At 46.3% G+C, this 25,278-nt stretch overlaps 1 protein-coding gene across 13 annotated transcripts in view; it reads right to left on the reverse strand.

The window, feature by feature from the left end:
• LOC308649264 (uncharacterized protein) overlaps positions 1–11,817 on the reverse strand; it is a 305,971-nt gene extending 294,154 nt beyond the window's left edge. The window contains exons 1-3 of one of the 13 annotated variants that reach the window (XM_081294907.1): positions 11,704–11,817; positions 10,826–10,909; positions 8,978–9,213 (exon numbers count right to left, since the gene is read on the reverse strand). In XM_081294907.1, the coding sequence (XP_081151033.1) occupies positions 8,978–9,213; positions 10,826–10,909; positions 11,704–11,780 (397 nt within the window). In that variant the 5' untranslated portion in view covers positions 11,781–11,817. Of the gene's footprint in view, positions 1–8,977; positions 9,214–9,824; positions 9,923–10,825; positions 11,154–11,703 lie in introns of those variants that run through there. The other 12 variants (XR_014022058.1, XR_014022059.1, XR_014022060.1 and 9 more) reach the window with 12 other exon arrangements.
• Between the last annotated feature and the right edge of the window lie 13,461 nt (positions 11,818–25,278).

The following is a 25,278-nucleotide window of genomic DNA, read 5'->3' on the forward strand; positions in this document are numbered from 1 at the left end:
AAAGCAGGAGGCCCATCTTGACCCAGTTCTGCTCTAGGTTTTTAGAAACCCCGTACTGGACTGGTAAGACCTCGGAGAGTACTAGATGCCCATCCTGGAGAAGCGAAGGCTTGAACCAGGAGGCTCAGGACTGCCTCTGGGTTAAAGCCAGTGCTCTTACCTGTGGGTCCTGCATCCCTGGGTTCAACCACCACAGAATAACCAAGTGCACCTGTAGACTTGTCTTCCTCATCCTGATCCCCTAACCACTCCAGGAGAACAACTATTTACGCAGTATTTTCAATGTGTTAGACAATGTAGAGATGAGGAATAGTTCAGGGGAGGATGTGGGTAGGTCAAAGACGATCACATCGTGCTGTAGAGGGACTGAGCATCTAGGATTTGGTTATCCAAGGGGGTACTGGAAGAAATCCCCTGAGGATACTCAGGAACCACCATATCTGTGTGGGAGAGGGAGAGAGCAAGGGAGAGACAGAGAGGGGCAGGGAGGACCAAGCCAGGGCAAAACCAGGCTAGAGCCAAAAAGAAGTCTTCAACTGAGGAATTGTGAGCCTGTCCACAGCTCTTCTTTGGAACCTGACTTGGGGGGAGGAGAAAGGATGATCCCCAAATCATTTTTATTTTGCTGTAGAATGAGGACTGGATGAACATTGTTACAAATCATGTTCCCAGAGTTCCTTACAAATAATGCCACCTTCCCACCCACAGGCTGCCTACAACCTGCCCTCTCAGGAATCCACAAATCCAGCAGAGTAGACCTCTTCTTTCTAAGCCTGATTAAATAGTTAGGCCTCAAAATATATCCACAGTATTTGCAGAATAAGAGGAAATCTGATCAACATGGAACCAGACAAAGGGTCAGGTGGAGTCGGTGCCTCAAGGGGACCTTTCTCCCTTCCTGGTGGACACTGTATATCCCTAATCTAGCGCAGTTGACAGATGGGCATTGTGCCATTTACCCGTTTGACCACGTGAACCAGACATTTCTCTGAACCTCCATTTCATCACCTGTAAAATGAGACTATTACTAACACTTAATACATGGGATTCCAGGAAGATCCAAATAAGATCATGAATAAGACATTGTTGCACAAATTAAAGTTTATGTAATGATTACTACTTCTCTGAGAACACTAAACAATCAAAAATCAAAATTCTAGACATCATATAGTATTTTTAAAGCCTGAGTGTGCCAGAAATCTATTTCAAGACCCCACAGTGATCTAAGCTAAATTACCACAATGATTTATTGGTATATCCTAAAAATAAAGTTTTTTCTGTTTTTTGTTTGTTTGTTCGTTGCTTCTGATCTTCAGAGACTTCTATACATGTATCTCTTGGGTCATCATCCCACTGATCATAAATGTGTTGACCCACATGTTCTGGGATTTTCCAACAGGGGAGGGAAAAAAAACCATCAATATTCTCCACCTCTGGAGAATCCTTACACCTCACAATCTTTTTTCCCCCCTGAGCCTCACACACGTTAATAAGCAAGGGCTCTACTACTGAGCCATAGTCCTAGACCAAAACATGTATTTTTTTAACTATAAAAGAATAAGGATAGGAGTATGAAAATACACTATTTTTTATCCACGCTCAAATACTTTCCCTCAGTTGTTGCCAAATTGCCCAACACTTAACCCAGTCTCAGCATCTTTCTGTATCTTAAGCCAAGGATTTGGTGGCTGTGAGCTTACACTTCTGCAAGATTATGAAACACTGTTGCAGAATGCCAGAAAAGTTACATGTTGCCTCATCACAAAGGAATGCTGGGCTTAGCAGCTGTCTGCCGTGGCCAGGCTGGGCTGGTTCTGCTGTTCACTTATACAGGTTAATTTTCAGAAATTCTTAATGTAATAGCAGAGAATACTTGAATAACCTGGGTCCCAATAAGATCAATGACTTCGATTTGCGTTTCTGGCTGGTTTTTTAAGCCATGATTGTGTACACACAGCACAAGGCTCTATTTTGTATGTTTAAGTCAATAATACATCTCTCCCCACCCCACAGCCTGTGGACGGCCGGGGGAGGTCCTCTCTAACTTTGTTCTGACACTTGGCACAGTATGGGTCCTTCCCAGGCCAGGGAGCTAGCCCATCAATCCAGGCCTCTCTGAGGATCCCCTTGGCCGTGACCAGTTGTCTTGGGCTACTATAGTTCTCAGGAAATCATCTTGGGGCTTCTCTGAAAGGTGTTCTCACTGATAAAAATATATAAAAGGCCAAGATGTGGAGAAACTGGGGCCCTCGTAAAGCTGTAACATGGTATTTCCAACTTGGAGGACAGGCAGTTTCTTAAAAGCTTAATAAAAATTACCATACCAGGGCTGGGGCTGGGGCCAACTGATAGAGCGCTCACCTAGCATTCATGAGGCACTGGGTTCGATCCTCAGCACCACATAAAAATAAAATAAAGGTTCTGTGTCCACCTAAAACTAAAAAGTAAATATTAAAAAAATTATCACATCAACCAGCAGTTCAATTCCTAGGTATCACCCAAGAGAAATGAAAGAGTAGGTCCAGACTAATGCACGAATGTTCACAGCAGTACTTTTTTTTTTAAAGAGAGAGAGAGAGAGAGAGAGAGAGAGAGAGAATTTTTTTAATATTTATTTTTCAGTTTTTGGTGGACACAACATCTTTATTTTATTTGTATGTGGTGCTGAGGATCGAACCCAGTGCCGTGCACATGCCAGGCGAGCGTGCTACGGCTTGAGCCACATCCCCAGCCCACACAGCTGTACTTTTGATGATAGCTAACAAACAGAAACAACTCCCATGGCCAGTACCTGATGACGAGGTCACCCAAGGGGCACATCTCTACAATGGAATACCACCAGACACTACAAAGGACCAAGGGGCCAGTACATGCTACCGCGTGGAGGGACCTCGTAAATCCAATGGTAAGCAAAGCAGCCAGACAAAAAGCCACTGTGTGGGTATACTCAGGTGGACACCCAGGACAGCTGATCTAGAGGCAGTGGCTGCAGAGTGGTTGCCATGGCAGGAATGGGCCAACTCGGAGGACTGGTGGTTCCTTAAAGGCTTAGGGTGTAAAAAGATCCAAAAATGGTGACGGCTGCCCAACTTTGCACATTTAGCCCCCAAATCACAGAATCCCTGAATTATGTGCTGGAAACACCTCCAACATATCGACTCACCCCTTCATCTCAGGATGCCAACTGAAACCATGAGGTTGCTGAGCTGTGAACGTAGTTAGTCCCACTCTGAGTTCCTCTAGTGAGAAACCCAAAAGAAAAATAAAATAAGATCCTTACTTTCTAAGCCACTGTGAGTTGAGAAGTGTCCTACTTGAGGCCCAAAGCATCCTGATGGATACAGACGAGAACCGCCCTCACCACAGCCTGCTCAGCATTGTGTGTTTCAGATGCACCTCTAATTTTGGACGAAGAATTTAATTTTTAAAATACACATTTGTGATGATGTGTGTGTTCAAGCATTTCTAACTACATTGTGATTCGCTATTAGGGGTTCTGAGGTACACTTAAGATGCTACCTAGGCAACTTCAATCCAAGCTTAGACTGGTGCTTGTCACTCAGCCTATCTCCGCCCACTCCTCTTCATGTTAAGCATGAAGCAAATGGCTTGAGCACCCTGAATATAACCCAGATACCAGCCATACTGGGTTATATCCCCAGTGTGCTTCATACCTCCAGGCTTTTGCACATTACATTTTTTCTTTCTTTTTTATTTTCCTGTTTGTCTTGTTATTTTCTTTGGGGGACAAGGGATTAACCCCAGGGGTGCTCTACCACTGAGCCACATCCCCCAAACCCTTTTATTTATTTTGAAACTAGGGTCTTACTAAATTGCTGAAGTTGACCTCAAGTTTATGATCCTCCTGCCTCAGTCACTGGGATTTCAGGGGTGGGATTACACCTGTAGTATACATTGCATTTTCCAAACCTAGAATATTCTTCCTTTTCTGAGCACATGACAAAAGGCCATCTAGGCGTCTTTGCTGGGCACAGGAGGTCCACACCTACAATCGAAACAACTTGGGAGGCTAAAGCAAAGAGATCACAAGTTCAAGGTCAGCCTGGGCAACTTAGCAAGACCCTGCCTCAAAATAAAAATAAATAAATAAGTAAAAGGCTGGAGATATAGCTCAGTGGTCGAGTGCTTGCCCTGAATTCAATCCCTAGTACTGCAAAAAACAAAAACAGAAAAAGCTATGCATCTTTTTAATTCCAAATCCATCTTCCCTGAGCCCAGTAGATAGTGACTCCCTCCGGTTTTAATTCTATACTTGGTGTGTATCACCTTCTCTGTCAGTCACTGCATGGGAACTGGCTGCCTTGTCACTATGACCCCTTTTGTGAATGAGAAAGGGTTTGAAGCCAAAATACAGCTCTAGCTCACAATCGGGTGAGTTTGGACAAGTCACGGCACTTTTGAGTCTTGATTTCTTCTTCTATGAGATAAAATATGGAGCCTCCCATCTCCCTTGGGCTGCTGTGAGGCTGACCTGCAATAAGACGTTTGAAAGTACCTCCATCAATTATAAAGTACCAGCACATTTGAGTTAGAATAGACGTTTTAAAGGTTCCTAATGGACCGTCCCTTTGAGGGCAAGGACAGGCTCTCTCTGTGTTATCAGAGTTCACCCAGCCAGGCCCTCCAGGACACTAGGGCCGAAGATGGGTCCTGGCTTCTCCTCCACTCCCCGGCTCAGCAGCACCCTCCTGCCTTCCCCTGGGAAGCCCCTCCTTCCCGGGGCTCCTCTCCAGGGGGAGCCCCCTCCCCTTGCTCTCTGGACCCTCTCCCCTGGAAGCCCAGGCCCTGACACCTCTGTTCTCTCCCCCCTGGTCCCCCCCTCTCACCCAGGCTCGTGGCTTTAATGCCATTTAATGGCTTCCGACTCACAAAGCCGAACCTCTAGATCACTTCCCTGAAACCCCAATGACTATCGAATGGCTTAAATGCTTAAAAAGTGTCTTAGTCCCAAGGTGTCCCAGCCGAGCTCCTGGTCTCCCAGCCTGCAAGCCCACTCCTCTTTGTTAAAGGCTTTCAGTCTTTCCAGGGATTTGAGCCAGAAATCTTGGAATCATGCAAGACTTTAACTCTCTCTTCCTTCCCACCCAAGGCACTAGGAAAACCTCTGGCCTGAACCGTAAAATGCATTCAGAATCCGACTCCTCACCGCTCCACGCTGCCTTTACCAGGTCCACACCACCATCGCCTCTCACTGGGGTCTCCCGCTCTCGCCTTTGCTCACCTCTGTTCTGGTCTCAACCCACCAGCCAGAGTCTCCCTGTCACACACGAGTTACATCAGGTCATTCACTGTCCAGACCCGTCAATGGCATCTCACCAACCTTGGCATCAACTCCACAGGCCTGGCCTTCAAGACCCCTGCTGTCTGCAGTGCATTCCTCTTTCCACTCTGACCTCACCATCTCCCCCTGTCCCCTGCGCTCACCCACTCCAGCCAGCTGGCCTCCAGTGGTCCCCTGTTAAGTCTTCCTCTTGTCCTTCCCTCCATCTGAGGCTCTTCTCCCTGATGCCTGGAGCTCCTTCCTCTGCTTCTTCATGTCACTTCTCTACGCCACCTTCCCCAGGAGCTCAACCCTCGCCATCTTACTGAACACTGCCCGGCTCCCTTCCTGCTCCTGTCTCCTTTCCCTGCTCCATTTTCCTCAATAGTGTGTCACCTGGGAACACAGGGCTGACTGTCTCTAGTACAAGCTCTAAGAATGCAGGGGGTGTTACTTATTTTGTTTACTTATGGGTCCCAATGTTTAGAGCAATGCTTGGCACATCGAAAGCGCTGCAAAAACAGTACCTAAAAGAATTAATGAAACCGGGATGGTGACACATGCCTATAATCCTAGTGACTAGGTAGGCTGAGGCAGGAGAATTGCAAGTTTAAGGCTAAGCTCAGAAAAAAAAAATCAATGAAGACAGGATGAATGAACAAGGTAGGTTTCCTACATTATGATCGATATAGTTCTAAACACTTATGTCTTTAATGAGTAATAATGGGCAGAAATATCATCCCAGTTCTCAGAGATGGCTGGCATTTAAGAAACCGACAAATTTGAGGCTATGAGGAGAAAACAAAATAAATTCGAACACAAACAAGTAACTTAAAAAACTCATAGCAAATAAGTAAGTAGAAATGGTACCCAGAATAGAACTAAGGACCCAGAGAATCACCTCTGGGACTTATTGTGAAAGTCAAAGTTAAAGAAATGCTTCTTATTAACTTATAAGATCCTTAGCATGTATCATAGTCATCAATTCTTGAAGGCACAACTACACAATCAGATTTTCTTCCTATGTGAGTTTATTGAAAACACCTTGGTAGATCTCTCTGATTACAGTATTTTAAACTATTCCAAGTTGATGAGCCGTTTTAAATACCTAAAACCATAAAATTTGATATCAATTATAAAGTTATTAAGCATATTTGTTTATAATCTAAACAATTAACAACATAAAGACAAATCTTAATGAATTCATTATTTTAAACTCTGATGTTACAAGTTGTTATGTTAGCAGTTGCTATGTGAGTAACATATAACTTTCTAACGTAAAACAAATGCTTTCAACAAAGTTTTAGACACGACTTTTTTCAAAAGATCTTTTCCTATGTTGATATTGATCGAGTCCATGTTTTTAAAATTTTTTAACACTATCATCTCTAGGCAAGTATCTGCTAGCAGATTACAAATGTGAAGAGGCAATTCTTGAATATACCTGACAGAAACTTTGTGAAGGTAAAATGAATATAATCTTCAACTTAAATAATCACTCAGAGAAAACAATACACCTAGGTAAATTACAGATCTAGAAAAGGAATTTGCAACTTGGAACTTCATTTCAGAATGATACACTAGTCTTCCAAGTACCATTTATATTAATCACGAGTTTTGTGTTTTTTTTATATACAGAAAGACCATTCAGTAAAGACTAATATTAGAAAACACAGCAATACTTCTTGGGCTCCTTATCAAGAAGTATTGATAACTCAGCCATTACTTTATATTTTGGCTGACAAGTGAATAAATAAAATTGTTATGTCTATCCCTAAGTCTGTTCATCAATAGCAATGGAAATAGAGTATTTGAGTAAACTGGAGTAAACCAGTGCTAGAAAGTCACCATTATCTCAATTTGCAGGTTCTCCTGAAGGGGAACAAAATGGCCACAAGGTCTGAGAGGAAGCCCTGACCTTCGGCTACTTACACATAGTCAAGATGAGTTCAAGAGTGTTTGATGAACTCAATGAACAGGCTTTGAGTTGGATAAAAAAGTTGACAGGATATATGTTCAGAGAAAAAATAATTAAAATACATGCAAACTGTCCAGATTGACTGTGAATATTTCTGGTTAATGTGGTTTGAAGTTTGTGGGACAATTAAGAAAGAAAATCTGATGTATTGAAACATCACTGATTCATTGTGAAAACTAATAACAGTATCTTTCATTATATTTTATAGATGCTCAGCCCTTACTGCAAAGTGTTTTCTTACATATGTGTTTTTCAAAAAATAATAATCCCCTCAACAACTCTATGAGATAGGTGTTAGGATACTCATTTTACAAGTGAGAAAGCCAAGACTCAAGGGAATCAAGGAACCTGGCCAAGGTACACAGTGATTGCCTAGGCTGGGCTCCCAGGTCCCTTCTGTTTCATTCCAAAGTCTGTCTAAGCCTCTGAGACCAACCCTGGCCTACTATTAGAAACGAATTCAAATATACCCACTTCAGATATTGGTGGGTGAAACACCTGCTGGGAAGTAAAACTGTACTCTCCACCTCAAAAGAAGATTCCAGCAGGTAAGCTTTTAGTAAAAACACATAAAGGGATCTGAAATTCCATTGGGCACACTTTGCTAGGGTATTCTTTACAGAAAATGTAAAGTAGGTTTCCCGAAGTTATCTTCCCGTAGCTGAGCATTCATACAAAATAATTATGACTAATTCTCATTAAGGTTTCCATGTCGGCACCTCTGTTGTTCAACAATTGGAAAATAAACTTCACAGGAGAGGATGTGTCTTAATTATAGAAGCCATCAACAAATCAGAGAATCTTACGGTGAAAAAGATTTCGTAAAGTTTAACTACACCTTCATTTTAGAGATCATAAACTGAAGTTCTGGCTGGCCGAGGAGCTAAGTTTATACAACTAGAAATAAGAAAATCACAATACTTTTTAAAACTCATATCAGGATAAAAATGTTTTAAGTAATTCCTTTGACCGGACCATGGAAAGAAAACTCTCATTTTCTAAGGCAAAACATCACTTAAACAAAGACAGTAAACACTATATCAGAACTAACTTTTTGCATTACCAACAGTATCTATGTGAATTTTCAACTGCATTCTCACAGAGATAAAATAAATAAATAAATTGTGAGATTTAAAAGAAAGAATATAAAACTTGGTAGCCACTATAAAACCTAAAAGTGAAGGTCAATCAAATCTACTGTACTGGTTCAGTCACTAGTCAAAGGTTTTTTTTTTTTTTTTTTTTTCTGATAGAACCTGTACTTTACATCGACTCCTTGTTATTAAAATTTCACTTAGTTTTGGCCACTTTTGGATTTCATGGACCAAAATGAAGTGTCAAAATGAAAAATAAATAATGCCTACCATGTAAGTTCGTCTAACAGAGAAACACCCACTATGATATTTACGAAGAAAATCAACCATAAATAAAACAGGGCATTTGCCTGCTGGACCGGTGGCTAAATCTCCTTAGTGGCCATAAACTCACATTCATTATATGTACAAATGTTAAAGAACACATTGTAAAGTTAATAAAATTTCATCAGAAGTACTCAGATGTCATTGCAAGTGAAAAAGGATCAATAAAAACCAGTTCCAAACAAGGAAATCTGAAGTTGTAAACCACTTTGATCAGGCCACAGATCAAAACTGGGAGACCATTCCCTGCAGGGCTACCTATCAACCCCCAGAGGAAGGGCTCACAGAGTGAGAACAAACCTTTCCAGGTGGAGGACTCCCAGTCACCAGAGTGTAGTAATCCACAGGAAGAAGGCATTGCCCCAAATCCCAACAAGGTAACTTTGAAGCAACTCCAATCCAGGAAGGATCTGATGCACCGGAGATCCAGGTGACCCCCTGATAGATCCAGTGAGAACGCTGCAGGACACAGAAGGTCAACTCCAGAGGTCCTCCAGCCACTGCATGATGCTTTTAGAGGCTCATAAGAATCACACCTGCATAATTAAAACGGATCAAGGTCAGCTTCCAAGTCTCTCTCTTTACACTCAGTTTCCTGACAAAAGCAACTGTCCCTTAATATAGCTCAGTCGTTGACATGAAAACTCACTGGTGCGCGACTCTAGCACCACAAGAAATCATAACTTGAACAAGTTAAAAGACTGTGTTTGGGTGTTTCCCCGAGTTATTAGCAGTGCCTTCGGTCTGACGTTTCATTTGTCTGTCAAGCGTGAACACATCCAAAAGTTCGAAGAAAGCCTCCAGCACTGGGAACAGAAGAGGGAGGAAAGTGGAGAAGGTGATAAATTATCTCCCTATTTGGACCCAACCCACAAAACACACCGGAGGATAACGACCTAAATTTGATTTGCAGAACCAATACACCTCATAATATTTAAATGCGTCCCAACAGCTAGAGCAAACATTTGCTCACTTCCAACAAACCCCCAACCTAGGTCTCCGAGATGCCTCTTGCAGTAGTAACCAAGTGACGGGAAAAGACAAGCAGCTTTTGTAGTGAAGTGGAAACACACGGAAAGAGATCCTAGATCAAATGAAGACGTAGGCTAGTTTTTGAGAGTCCCCTCCATCTGAGGCAAGAACCAACCTAGAAACATTCCAAAGTGAAGCGACTTGGGGAACAAAGTGAGGGAGTCTCCCTTCGCGGCCGTGAAGGAGGGAAGTGCGCTGCCCGCAGGAGCTGGAACAACCATCCCTCTTTTGGGCGGGCGTGGCCGGTAGAAACAAAAGGTTAAAACACAAAAGGCGGAGCGGAGGGCTGGGTCCAGGGAGCTCCTGGACTTGGGGCCCCCTTCCAGGCTAGAACACTGAAGTGGGAGGGGTATGCACAGCGAGAGTTGAGGATGGGTCCCAAAGACAGCAGGGGTCACTCAGGGTGGGTCCTGAAACTGAAAGGGACCAAGAGGATGGCCGGCTCCAACTAGTGGTCCAGGCCCCATCCCCTCCCTCCATCCCTGCATCTCTTGACAGTCTGGAGCTGGGGCTTCCTCCACCCCACCCCGGCCCCCAGGAAAACTTTCCAAACTCTCGTCTGTTTATTGGAACGCCCGGGACCGCAGAGACAACAGTGCGGCCCCTTACACCCAAACCTCTTCTGCACTCTATTGTTACAATCTTTTTGTGTCGTGCGTGGAAGACTCGGAGCGCTCCACAGAGAGTTAAGTTATAAAACGGGTGAAGAAATGACCCCCAATCCGCCCCTCTTCTTTTTTCAAGGAGCAAAATCGAGGCTGGAGTGGGGGGTGAGACTGGTCTGGTCCCCACCAATATGAGCCTATTCTCATCGCGTAAGTGCGCCACTGGGAGAAGTGAGCCCATGCCCCTCTCCAGATACCCTCCTCCCACCGCACCCTCAGCTCTTCATGGCAGAAGCACAAGAGGGAAATGCCTGCTTGAGTTTTGCCCATTGGAAACATAAAATGAAGTAGCACAATCCATGGAAGTTCGTTACAGAACAAAAGAGAAGGGAAAGAGAAAATGGGGGTACAGAGTGCCCTGGCCAAACTTTGCCACTAGCCTACACCGTGCCCGGCGGGAGCCGGGCGAGCGAGGGGCCGGGAGGTAAACAAGACGACAGTCTCCACTCACCTTCTTCCCCACTTGGTCGCACTCTGGAGAGACATGGTTTCCCTTGTTGCAGTCGGCGAGGCTCTAGGACACTTTTTTTGTGGCCTGACAGCAGAGAAAGTCGCGTAGGCACAGTTGCGAGAGGGAGATAGCCGGGCGTCCGGGGGAGAGGGAGCAGAGAGAGTTCATCAGAGTTCCCCCTTTTGTTCCCAGTCCCGGAGCAGACAAAGAGACGGCGAGCGGCGGCAGGTTTCTCCCTCTCACCCCTTCTTCCTCTCCCTCCCCTCCCTCCCCGCCCCCTCCCTCTCCCGCATCTCCCGCCCGGCTAGGGAACCTTCGCGGCGAGCCGGGGCTGCTCAGTCCCCCGTTGCTAGCCAGTCTGCCCGACCCCGTCTTCCCTCCACCTCGCTCCAAACTTTTTCTCAGGAAAAGCCGGTCCGGTACCCACCCCGCCAACCCTTTTGCCACCCCCAGCTTCCCAACGCACTCAAGTCTACGGAGGGAGGGGGGTCTCCAAAATCATTGTTTCCGGGAGATGCACCTCTTTGTTTGCACTTTCCCTGCCAATCAGTGTGAAAGATCCACTTTGGCATCGAGTTTCCGTCAGTTTTTCATCATCTCAAGAGACAAAATGCGGAGGGTCGAGGGTCAACCCTAGAAGATAAAGGCGCTTACACAATCAGAGGTGGGGCGCACGCGAGCCTCTCCATCCTCGATCCTCCACTCGATTCACCCTCCTCCATCCAGCACACCAAACAAGTCGAAGGGGCTCCAAGTGATAGAAAACTCTCCTCCTTCCCTCCCTCGCCCACCCCTAGCCACCCACGCCGGCCCCTTGGAGCGCCCTCGAATCAGCAGGACAAAGGCCAGCTTGGGGGTCCGGCGGGACCTTCACCCACCTCTTTGGGCTACCTGTTGCTGCAGGCGCTGTACAACTCGGTCCAGGGGCCCAAGGGCGGATTTCCAGCTCCAGCATCGCGCCCACCCGCTCAGACCCCAAATCCCTTCCTATCTCAAACTGCCAAAGAAAGAAGGTTCTCAGGATACCCGCGCTCCTCAGACCCTGGAGCAAAGCGCTCCGCACCCGTGACCTTCCCTACCCACTACCTAGTCCTCGCCCCAGAAGACCTAACTCGGGGTACCTAACTGCCTCCCCATTTTACATCCTCTGGTACTGGCACTGCCCAGCTCAGTATCCCCTCTTACCATCCCCTCCTCCGCTGCCTTGTCCCGAACAAAATCAGGTGTCTCGGGTCTGGAACAACTCCCCACCCTTCTCCAAGTATTTTGCTTGACCTCCGGAACTGGGGACCCCCATCTTCATCATCCCCCACCCTCGACCTCAGCCCAACTGTGGGCCCCAGCTTTGGCTCGCTGAGTGACTGACTGGGAGGCAGTGCTAATTTTCCTTCTAGATCTCACTAGAATTTAAGAAGAAAGCAGCGAGGTGGGAGAAATGGGAGAGAAAGGGGGCCTCCCGGGAAGGCAGTTTCTGGGGCAAAGGGGAAAAAACATTCCAAAAGGAACACCCACCCGGCGGCTGGCGGAGGACCCAGTGCGCACCTCGGCTTCCAGCCTCTTTGCTCGCCCCAGTCCCACCCTGGAGTTCTTAGCGGGCTGGTGAAGTTTGGGGACCGAGAGTTGGGGTAAAGGGAAGCCTGGGGACTTGGAAGCTGTGTTCCGGCTGGGGCTGGGGGAATGCCAAGGGCGGGGAGCAAAGGGCTCCCGCTGGGTCTGGAATGTCGCGGGTGTGGGTCTCGCCCAGCGACTCCCCGCCAGGTCTCTACCCAGAGCAGAACAAAGACACCGCGAGGAGCGCTTCTGTCCTGGCCTCTGGGCGTGCGCACCCCGCCCAGTGCTTCCCTCGCACCAGCCCACGCCGCGCTCGGAAACTTTGTAACCAACTTCCCCCAGAGTTTACGCGCGCGGCTCCCGGGCCCCAAGAAACCCGGACCATCGCCTCCCGGGACCAAAGATGCCCTCCACCCTGGCGCCTTCGGTCCCAGCCCGCGTGCGGGACGGTCCCCAATGCTAGGGCCGCGGAGCGCGCGCTTTCCTGAGCTCCCTCAAAAGAAGGAGTTTTGTTTTACTGTTAATATTATTTTTTTTTTCAGTTCGGACGCGCTCAGTGTTAGGCCGAGGGGTCGGAGAGAAACGGTGGCAAAGAGATAAAGGAGCAGCCGCTAGGAAGGCGGAGGGCGGCGGCTCAGGCTGCTGCGTGAAGCCGAGGGCGCAGGAGGAGTTGGAGTGCCGGCCGCGCCCGTCGGGCCGAGTAGCTGCGCGCCGCGATCCGCCCCGGGCTCCCCGTGAGCCGCCACCAGGCCGCGGCGCCGGAACCTGGGACCCACCGGGACCCCTCGCCTCCTCACCTGCGGGAACCGGGACACCTGCGCCGCCTCCTCCCCAGCACCGTCTCTGGGGCAGCAGCTCTCGTATTGGAAGCGCAGAAGCTCATCTTAGGTTGGGAATCTTGAACGCACCACAGCCCACCACACAGAGAAAACAGCCCCCACCCACTCCTGTCTGGCGCTTTTTCCTCTTTGTTTAATTAAGATGACTTCCAGAATTCTCTTTTGAGGAGAAGTCTACCCTCCCCCGGACAAACCCTTCCCTTCTCCTATCGTCAGGGATCCGCGTGGAAAATAATGAAAGGTCAATACTTGGAGACGATTCTTTTCCGCTGCCCCTCGAAGTACTCGAGTTGAGAGGGTCAAGTAACCAGGATAATTTCTAACTTCTAAATAACATCCAATAGCCGACTTACGGTGTACCCGGAGAACCTATGAAACCATTGCTGACCCTTTGAAAATATTTACTGTTTCTCTTTTCTCAAGAAATAAGGGTCGTTTGCTAGGTGAAAATGACGGCACCCTTCGGGTTTCTCGACGTTCCTGTGGGTGAGATACTCCTGTTACTGTGTTGGAGACTCCCTCTTTCTCAGCCCGCTTGGGAGCAAAATGAGAGCGCCCAAGTCTTTAGCTGGACAGAGCTCCTGTCTCTATAGCAGTGCCCACTCCTGGGTGGACCAGTGCGTGGCCTACTTGGGCTACCTTTTAAAAGGATGCCGCCCTTGCTTGGATGCCACATTTTAAACTTTTTTTTTTTTAAGTTAACACCACCTGTGCTCCAAGATGGATAGTTGAGAAGCCGGGGTATCTGCTCTGTATTGACAGCACTGGAGCGCTCAAGGCTTCCTTTCTACTTTACGCCAAGGCCATCTGACTGCGTGTCTCTCCCCTCTCTGTCTAGGGGTTTCTCTGGCTCTAGACCCCTTTTTGCTGATGCAGAGGATGGGCTGGAAAATGGAATGGACCTCAATCAATCTAAGATAGGTTTCTCACTGGGAGGTAGGACAACAGTCAAGGGCATCCCACAGACTCAGCTTTGAGTTTTAGTTACCTACAGCAGTGACTTCTCTCTAAGGAACATTGTGGGCTTGCTGGTTTCCTTCCTCCTTCCCTCCCCTCTTCCCTCTCCCCGCCCCTTTCTTCCTCCTTCCCCCTTCTCAGTCCTCTCTTCCCTACCCACTTCCCTTCTCTCTTCACTGCAGGTGCTACTGGAATCACATCCCAGAGAGACCCCAGTACTTGCCCTCAATCCTATGTCCAAGCTTAGCTTCTTAGAACTCAACCCAAGTTGAATACCTCTCCCATATGTTCTTCCTAAAGCAAGGGAGGGCAGTCAACTTGAAGAATGAAAAGGCAACATCAGATTTTCCCTAGAAGAGAAATTATTTTAGTAATAAAAGTGTTTTGAGTTATCTAGTTCATTTTCTATGCAATAGTTTAGGATCAGATATCTTACTAGATGAAACAGAAGTAGCCATAAGTAGAATCATATATCATGTATGAAAGTTTTATCCACAGATTCATAACAAACACAAAGAACTCCCTTCATGTGATGCTGGGGGCCAGTAATTAAAATCACTTCTATTGAAAAATGAGTTAGAAGTCACTTAGGAGGGAGGTGGGGTGGAGCTCAGTGGTCAGGCACGTGCTTAGCACGCATAAGGTTCTGGGTTTGATCCCCAGCATCACATGAAAAAGAAGTAACATAGAGGGCTTTTTATGCAGCGTCCAGTGAGATGGAGGACAAGCATATCTCGGACAACATGACCTCACGAGATCTGTGTGCCTTTCAGCAAATTTCTCAGGACACAAACTGGCCACTATTGCAACATGTTGTGTGAAATAATATATTGTCTCATTTTCCTGTGAGCCATCATTATGAACAAGTCATCTAAGGTCCACATAATTATAGCTCCCTAAGGCCATCCCTAGCTCTAGAACCTTCTCCAACCTAATCTGGCTACCTTCGCCTTTGCTGTTTTGAAATTCCCCATGGTAGCCATTAGTGCTAGTCATCAAACCCTGCTTTGCAGAGGTAGGGCAGTTCCCAGCCCCTTCAGATGGAGTCCTGTGGTTGTTTGGCCAGGGAGATGTGGGTAGAAGTTGTGTTCCTGTCTCTTCCTGGTGGAAGCCTTAAGAACCATGTGGTTTTCCCATGTTCCCTCTCCAGCTGTCACAGCTGATGCATCCTGGGTGCCAGAGCACTATAATTTGGATCTAGAATGTCCCCCCAAAGGCTTGGTGAACAGAGGGTGGCACTATTGGGGGATAGGAGAGGAGTTGAGGTCTCTTGGAAGGAAGCAGATCACTTGGGATGTGCCCTTGAAGGATGTATCATGTACCTTGCACCTGTTTTCTCCCCCTCCCCCTCCCCCCCAACCTTCCTGGCCACCAAGAGGTGAGCAGCTCTGCTCCACCTTATGCTCCACACCATAATATTCTGCCTTGACATAGCAATAGGGCCAAGCGACCCTGGACTGGAACCATGAACCAAAATGGATCCTTCCTCCTCCAAGTCATTTTTCTCCGGTTTCTGTCATAGCGATAAAAGCCAACACCCAGAGCCAGCCCCCAGCCAACTCTCAATGGTCACTTTAGTACATGAAAACTAAGACTTCCTGTCATAATCCACTGAGATTTGGGGGTTGCTTGTAACCCCAGCACCACCTGGGTGACTCTGGTCAGGTACTTTTGTTCCCTACCTTTGCACAGACACACACGTGGTTTCCGTATGGTTTGGAGATCTTTGAACATTCCTACAGAGGCTCACGTCCACTGCCCACAGTAGTGTCCAGGTGGGATTCAACCTCAGTGGTACAGACTGTGCTGGGCAAATGTTTTTTTAAAATAAAATGTTAGCTAATTTTGTTGAGGAAAAGGAAAAAAAAAAGCCCACCAACCAATTATTAGGAAGGGAGCAGAATTTGGGGCACTATGCCTTGTTTTTGCACCTGCCCACATGGTCAAGGCCTTCTGTCTTTGTAGTTGGCTTACCAATTGGATCAACACCAGGAATCTTTATCTTACTGTCTTTCTGGAGGCAAATCATTGGTTTTATTTACCTAATAAAACTGAGAAGTCATTAACTTCTTCGTGGGGTTATGATGAGGATTAAATGAGATACTAAATTAAAGTGCTAATCCGGGGGCTACGCATAATAATAGTTACCATTCAATTTCAAATACTCCCAGGGCGGGCCTAGCAAGTTCCCTGTGGTCAGAAACATTGCCTATTTGGAGAAGTTCTTCATTTTCTGAATTCCCAGCAATGATCACTTTATTGAAAAAATATTTTTAAGATAATGAATAACCATCTTTTTCCCTTCCTGAAAGGTATCTGGAAAATTAAAATACTGCTCTGTTTCTAAGTCCTACGGATAGTTGATTTTGCTTACACTCCTGCTGTTGCAATTCTATTGTTTCTAATTATTTCCATTTCTGAGGGTGACACCCTACAAGCTCCACAGGGCACAAGGCCCTCCCCACTCCTCCCACTGCTAAAAGGCTGTAGCAGTGTTTTGTGGGCTACCTGTTCACTCACACTCTTCTCTCTGAAGACACAAGTACCCCTTGCTCTCCTGCTGGTGTTTTTGATGTTGGGGGTGGAACCCAGGGCCTCTGCCTCTGACTCCACCCAGCCCCTCTACCTCCTATTTCCGATCCTCACTGGGCTTTCCTCTTACAGCCACCATTCCCTGTGGGCACACTCTGGAAACTCCAGGTGGGATTAAGTGTCCCTCCTCCAGGGCCCTATTGCCTGTCTACCCTTTCAGGAGGGAATGGATTTTCTTAAGAATGGAATCCAATTGGTGCATGTCCCCTGGCTCTGCCACTCACTAGCCCGAGATCAAGCTCATGATCAAGTCACTTTGCCTTTTGGAACCTCCATGACCCCACGTAAAATGACACACCACCACCTACATGGTAGGACAGGGAGACCAAACATTATCAAAAGTGAAAAGCACAGAGCACGCCAGCCTGAGGAGTAACAAGACAGCTGTCATTTATTGAGTACATTTTATTTCTAGTAGACGCAAAGACAGTTAAAATACTAGAACAGTAGATGATGAAATCTATTTTGATTCTCAGCTCTAAACCTCTGGAATTGCAATAAATGATCTTCCTTAAGGATGATGGACATTGAAAACAAAAGCTACCCAGACTCAGGGTACAAGAAGTTCCATCAGGAACTAGATTTACTAATCAGCAACACTGTGATCATTATATTGAAACATAGAAGGAACAGTAGACCATCAAAACCTTGAGAGACGGAAAGGAATCCGACGTATTTAGTTATCATATTGGACTGGAGAGTATGTCATCCAGGCGTCCGCGAAGTTCCAAGGATCTCTCTCTCTGTTCTGTGTACAGTTGTCCTTCTGAATCCAGGGGGCTTGGTCCTGGGACCCCAGCAGATACCAAAGTCAGTGGGTGCTCAAGTCCCTTATAGGAAATGAGGCAGCGTTTGCATGTAGCCCAGCCACACCCCTGTACATCCTTAATCATCTCCAGGTTGCTTATAACACCTTCTATAATGCAAATAGTTATGTAAATATTTATGCTGAATTTTTTTAGGGAATCATAATGACAAGAAAGAAAGTTTGCATAAGCTCAGTACAGACTCAATTATCTCTAAAGCTCTCAATTCACATTTGGTTAAACCCGGTGGATGAAAACCCACAGATAAGAAGGGCCAACTGTCCATACATGAAGCACTAATGTAAGGCTAGTTCCCATTTTCCCAATAAGAAGATGGTTTTAAAAGTTATTTTGACCAACATGAATATATGCACTCTCAGATCAGATTTGTACAAATTCTCTATGACAATTTAGTCACATTAATAAATGTAGAAGTCATCATTTAGTAACATTTCTCTCTTTTTTCAGGCCACTCGAAGTTTATGAAACAATTTTATTTTCTCTTCCTACACATCATTTGCCACTTGTCTCCCTTAATCAGAGTTCGGTATCTTTATTCTCATTTAAATGGCTTAAAACATTACAGCTCTTTGTGCTCACAATGCTGACATCATAAATCATTTCCCAAATACTCCTGCACATGATTTTAGCAATATTATTCAATGTGCAGTTGAGGAAGCCACCCCATGGCACTTTCTTTACTTTAAAAGACTGATTTACAAAGATAAAACTTGATGGTCACCACAGCACAACCCAGAAATAAATCCTTGTTTAAGTCCCTACAGGCTATCTTGGCCTCCTTTCTGTCTTATGTAGTTAGGTGGCTGCCCTAAGTATCCAAAAGCAGCTAAAGGCATAAAGGTGGAGGTTCACGTAGAACCCCCAGTAGAACTTGTTCAAGATAAAGGAGAGATTATATCGGAGGCAACTGTGTACAAGGCAAGCCCCTTTGTGGAGGACCTTTCCTGGGGACAGATCTTACCTTACATTTAGAAATAGGCTGGTGTAACCGTCTTGTTGCCAAATGCTCTCTTGGGTCATGGCAGAGCTTTTCCATGTATGGGAAAAAGAGATCCTGACAAACTCCACCTGGTGTCTCTCGGGACAGCCCAGTCGGCCGCACCTGCCCCTCTTGTTGTGCTGGATGCCTGAACCAAGAAGCATCTCCAGGTCCTCATCCCAGCAGAGGCTGAAAAGACCTGGGGGGGGGGGGGAGCTGGGGATGGAACCCAGGGCCTCAGGCCTGCAGGCCTGCACTCCACCACTGAGCCACCCCACCCTGCACGATAGCCTTTAAATACAGTTTACAATATTCCCGCTGTAGTTGGTTTCTTTTTCTCCCCAGCACCTCTACACATAGTGATTTTTTTACTACCACCTGACTACCCCTTCATTTGTGCTTCTTAAATCTCACTTCCTGTAGAATTCTTTCTGTTCTAGAACTTTGTCTGAAACCTCTCCATTAATCAGATGGGCGGAAACCTTTTAAGTAAAAGGCACCTCACGACTTGGGATCACAGCAGGGTTCTTGGGTGGTTGCCCTGTGTAGAGAAGGCAGTCCTCACAGCCCACAAGACTGAGGGTAGGGGAGCGGCAGAGACAGCCTCCCAGGAGAGGGAGGAACCCCATCCCGTTCTTGGTTGAGCGGCACCGAAGTGGGGTGTGACTCCTGGTTCTGTTTCATAACACTTACCTCTCATATCTAACACAGCATCTGCAACCCAAAGGCAGCTCAGTGAATACAAAGGCCCTTACCTGCTGTCTTTCAATTTTGCAATAACTGAGTGCTCCAAAATTCATGTAACTTGTCGTGGCTTTTTATTTCCTGTGGAAATACTTATTTGAGATGATAACAGCCTTAAACAAGAATAAAACTGAATGAATATTTTGCTTTGTGGAGAAAGGTATTATTAGATTTTCTCCTGCAGGCTTTAAAACCTAGACACACACACACACACACACACACACACACACACACACACACACCCCTCTCAAGGTCATCTTAGTCCTAGAAGTTTCTGAGACAGACATTTTTATTATAGCTTTGACTTAATCCAGAAAGCTTCTCACCAGGAGTCACAATTAGAAAGAGAGAAAGAAACACATCTTTGTTGCTTTTTATAGGTTGAGTTGGTTTTTTGTTTTGTTTTTCTTTTTTGAAACAGGGTCTGGCTGTCACCCAGGCTGGACTCAAGCAGGGGATCCTCCTGCCTCAGCCTCATTTGGCTGGATCTGCAGGTGTGAGCCACCACACCCAGCCCCTGCCACCTGGAGCCTTCTCTTGTGCTCTCTGTTCATGGCCCCGTGGCTCAGGTGTAACGTGGACTGCGAGTTCTCTGCCCCAGTTTGGAACAGACAACCTGGCCTTTGCCGGGGCTCTCCCCTGCCCTGTGACGGCAAGCTCTCTACACTGTTCCAAATTCACTTTCCCTTTTGGTTGATGTCAATCTCACAATCTTCCCTCTGTTTTGGAGCCTTTTCTTCTCTCATGACTTATTGAGTTTGCTTTTTATTTGCGGGCAAGCTCGGCCCTCATAAACAGAGCTGGGGACGGGTCCTTTTCTCTGAGCAGGCGGACACTCTGACCGCAGACCTTCCCAACCCACACCACAGGTGGCCCCATAAACAGCTGCTGGTAGCCCCCAAGGACAGACCCTCGTTTTCAGGGAACTCTACTGGGGTCATCATCCTATTTAAACTCGGGCAAAGAGGCAACCATTTGTCTTCTCCTTCACAGCCAGAAATTGTTCCCTGTAATAAATGACTTCATTCTGCAGCTGGAGCTACAGAGGTTAAATTTACAGCTAAGTACAATCCTTTACTTGTTAGAGCACCTTCCAGAGGATTCTCTCATTTATTAGCAAAAATATCACTCTGAGCCAGCAATAAAAGTGGGATGTGCTCAGGCAGAACTATTAAGAATGAGGGTGAGAGCCTGGCGTGGAAAAATCTAGATGATTAAACCAAAAGTATTTCTCGAGTCTCCTCCTAAACGTTGGAGAAGGGTCTTTTTGTATCCCCATGCCCAGTCTCCCCCAGGAGTCAACCCCTGGCTGTCTTCTCCTCCTATTCTTCCCCATGTCTGTGCAAGCTGGCCTCAAGGGCTGCTGGCTCCCACGTCTGGACCTCCAGCCCAGGTTTCCTTCCTTGAGCCAAACACTATAAACCCAGCCACTCACTGGACATTCCCCGACATGTCTCTCACATGCCTCACACTTGACATGTCTTCCCTCATTTCGTCAGCTTTCTACATGAACCAGAAACTCTCCTCCACCTTGCTTGTTCTTGTTAGCAATACCATGATCTACCCCAAAACATGAAGGGCCTTCTTCCCCCTCTTCCCTGCTGGAACAAAGGGCTATCCATCTTAGGTCCTTGGCATCTCTGACAGCCTTCCCCTCTTGTCCTACCCTCCCATCAGGTAACACCCTCACTGCCCTGTACCTAAGCAGTATAATAGGATTCATTATAGGTTGAACATTAGTGTCCCTGCACCATCCCCCAAACCCAACATTGAAGTCCTGGCTCATAATGTGGCTGTATTCGAAGATGGAGCCTCGAAGGGAGCGATTAAGGTTGAACAGGTCATAATGGTGGGGCTCTGAGTCTTAGGGTTAGTGGCCTGATAAGCAGAAACACTGGAGACCTTAGGCTCCCCCCACCCCTCTGTCCATGAGCCCAGGGAAAAGCCAGGTGAGGACAGTCAGAAGGTGGCTGTCACCTTTTCACTGTGAACATTCCCATACCTCATGCAACCACTGTGTCTAATTCACACCTTTCTAGAACCTGACACACTGCCTGCACTTTCAAGGTATATCTTCCCTATGAAGCTGTGTACCTTCTTTATCAATGCATTTGGAGTACTCTATCAGTGATGCCAAGAAGAGCCAGCCTCACCAGAAACTGACCTGTCACACCTGGTTCAGGGACTCCTGGCTTCCAAAACTGTGAGAAAATTAATGTTCTGTTGTTGAAGGCACCGAGTCTGTAGTTTCTGTTATAGCAGCCCACATTGACTCATACAGTCTCCACACAAGTCTCCTTTGTTATCACCACAGTACTACGCCCATTCCCTCTGAAGCACTGTTCCACCATGCTCTTTGTAAAAATTCAATGCCAGTCACATTGTGCCTGCACTTAATAGGTGGGAAAAAGCTATCAATGGCTCCATCCACTGCTGGAGTCCAAACTCAGCTTCTTTGATGAGCTGGCCATATTTATCTCTCCTACCATCTTCCCTGCCACACATCCACATCTCCACCCATCTTAATCACATACAGCTCCCTAATGGGCCTTCCCTCTGTTGCTCTCTGTCTCCCCTTCCCTCGCACTTCCACATGGGGACCCACACCATCCCACCCTACTGAAGGTCAATTCTTCAGCTGGGGTCTCCTTCTCATGGCTGCCTCCCCTGTCCTTCAACCTGCAGGGAGCTGAACCTTGCCTCACTTTAATGTGCCCCTCTATTAGGAGGTGCCCACACTGTCTGGGCTTCCTGTGTGTGTCTGCCATGGGAGGCCACATGCCTTATTTATCAATGCATGTCTAGCACCTTTTAACATCAGTGTCTGGCATACAGTAGGCACTCAATGCTTGTTTAATTGGAGAAATGACGGAAGCCTGGTGCTGAGGGCCATTGCCAAGTAGGAATGACGCATCGAAATTTCCTTGCCAGCGTACCCCATGTTAAATGGACTTGCCTTGGAATTTCGCTGTTGACATTGCATGTGTGTTTGAGAAAGGTGACCCTGCTCAAGGACGAGGGTGGATCCAGATTTAGGGTGTATCCTGCAGGTTTGAGGAAGTATCCCGCTCCTTGGGTTTAGGGCGTTCCCAGTTTAAGACAAGTTTAAGGCGTTCCCAGTTTAAGACAATATGGGTTTTAGGGAAGTTCCAGGTTTAAGTTTATTGCTGCTGGGAATAGGGCGTTCCTGCTGCCTGAGTTCCCGTTGAGTTCTCGTGAGATTCAAAAAGTATTTGGAAAAAAGCCTCGTGGAGTAGGAATGGGGCGGCGGCAGAACTGGGATTTCCCCAGAACGTGTGTGTAGAGGCCGGTGTGAGTTCGGGAATAAAGAATTGCTGTTTGAATCTACAAAGCTGTGAGTGGCTCGTGATCTTGTGCCCAGCCAAGACTGCGGCAGCCTGGGGGAAATATGAAAACAGGTTTTCCTTCCTGCTCTGTGAAGACACCTGACCTCCTCTCATCTCTGTTGATCCTGGTCTCTCTGGAATAGCCTCCGTGCTCCTGTTTGTTGGGATTTTTCCTTTCCATTTGGCATTTAGTTCTAATATGATGGATCCACCAGTCACAGGTTCCGCACCTTCGACCCAGTTATTGATTTCACAAAGGGATTCATAAATCCTGGTCGGATCCCTGAGAAAGGTCATGTGAACATCTCCTTTTATTCTGATATTGATTCTTTAATTACCTTCACATATCACCTGCTTACTTACCCACTGAGTTCGGCTGCCACTCCGCCCTTTAAACTACGTCTACTGAGGGTCCACCTGGTCACAAAAGCTTCCCACTCATCAAGCTGGAGTTGGTGCTGTTTGCCTTTCCCTCATCCCCTGCTGTTCCTCCTGCACCCTGTATTTACTCTGCAGACGCTGGGATTTGGTAAAATTTTCTATAAAAGTTTCAAGCTTTTTTGAAATTGAGTTTAAGCTCCAACTGAACTATATTTCTATTATTTTCACTCTCTGCGAAACTGGGACTTTCAGACACAGATACTCAGTGACCCCTTGTAGGATGTGCCTGGGTCACATGGCATTGACCTCTCCTTAGGGTATCAAAAACCACGTATGACAGCAATTTCTGTCTATTGTAACCATGTCACCAAGGATGTTTTTAGTCTCTCCACCCATGTCCTTTTTATGAGAATCTGCAGGAGAACTCTTTCACAGGTATTGGGATCAAAACATGTTTCCTTTATAGTTTGGCTTTAATCTTATGGGTAAGTCTTATAATTGAGCAGGCTTCCTCTTGCTTTAGTCCTGAAAAACACACAGCCAAATTTGCTGCTTTTACCTTGCACCTGTTCCAGGTGAGAAGGTAAACCGTTTTGGTGTGTGCTCATTTGATTCCTCACTTTAGTTTTTCTAGACCCTTAATTTCTGTCCAACAAATTATCTCAAAACTTAAGTTTCACTTTTTTTGTAGTTCTGTAAAACGTGTACATGAATCAGGACATAAGTAACTTTCAGTCTCTTTTTACAAGAGGGAAACTGAATGTCCTCGTGAGCTAATAAACTTACCGAAGGTGCTTTGTGAATGGCTAATCAGTGATGCCTGTCTTGCTAGACTTCCTCTGACTGGCTAGCTATGAAGTAAGTACTGCTTGGTTTAGAATATTGTGGATGCTGGGGACAGAACCTGAGACCTACATGCTACACCACTGAGCTCTGCCGCTGACCTAACTCCCAGCCCTAGAACCATTTAGATCTAACATGTGTGGGCTCTCTTCAGTCTTTCCATAAAAGTTTTAGTGTTCGACCCAGGAAAATCAAAGTCCACACATGACAACGTCTAAAGAATTGTAACTCATAACCCTGAGACATGAGGCCGTGGTCAAGTGCTAGACCCTCCCCACACACTTCCATTTTCATTTCCTCACAACTGTAAGAACAAGGAGTACATGCCTCTGGCCTCCACAGCTCTGAGAGATTATAGATGCAAAGGCACTTTAAGAAAGGAGCACTATATGAGTAATAGAGAATGGCTTTGAGTCAGAAAATACATCATTATCATCTCTACTTAATGATATCTTACACACAGAGCTTCTGACTCCTCTAAGTGGGACAGGTCACAGAAAGGATAAAAAGATATTCATGGGAAGGTTTATTAAGTTAAAAGAAATGTGACATTGTAGCCATAGAAATAAGGAAGGGAGCTGGGTGAAGTGGTGCACCCCTGGAATCCCCAGGGACTCAAGAGGCTGAGGCAGGAGGATCACAAGTTAGAGGCCAGCCTGGGAAACTTAGTGAGATCCTGTCTCAAAATAAAATAAAGAAACAGGCTGAGGGTGTAGTTTAGAGGAAGAATGCTCCTGGGTTTAATCTCCAGTACCATTTGAAGAAGGGGGTGGGAGGAAGAGGAGGAGGAGGAGGAGGAGGAGGAAAGAAGGAAGGGAGATGGGTCCTAGAGAAACCTAGATGCAGCTAGCCAACTTCCACTTTTGAATTTCTATACCTCCATTGTTTTTAATTATTTTTTATGGTGGTAAAATAGATACGACAAAACTAACCATGTAAAATAAAGATACTGTGTCCACCTAAAACTAAAAAATAAACATTTTTTTAAAAGCCTGCAGTTCAATGGCACCCGGCACATCCACAGTTTTGTCTGGCCATCTCCATCTTCTGGCACACCCTGTCATCTCCACAGAAGCTCTGCACCCGCCGGATAATTCCTCACTCACCGTCCACTGCTGAAGGCCCCATGGATCGGTCCTGTGCACGACTTTCTGACTCCTCAGGTAGAAGATCAAACTTCCTTCTATGCATGCTTCTCCTCCTGTCCATCCAGGTAATGGATTCTTTTTTTTCTCTGTGACTAATTTTCTTTTTCTAATATCTTAAATTTTAAACTATGACTTGCTTGCTCCCATATCTGGGGCATAGTGAGAATGTGTCACCTGAATTCAAACCTTAGCCTTGCCCGTTCCTGTGACCAGGTCGTATCCAAGTTTCATGGACTTGACTCCTG

The sequence above is a fragment of the Spermophilus citellus genome (genome assembly GCF_964194105.1).
Source record: "Spermophilus citellus genome assembly, chromosome: 5".
Classification (NCBI taxonomy): Eukaryota; Metazoa; Chordata; class Mammalia; order Rodentia; family Sciuridae; genus Spermophilus; species Spermophilus citellus.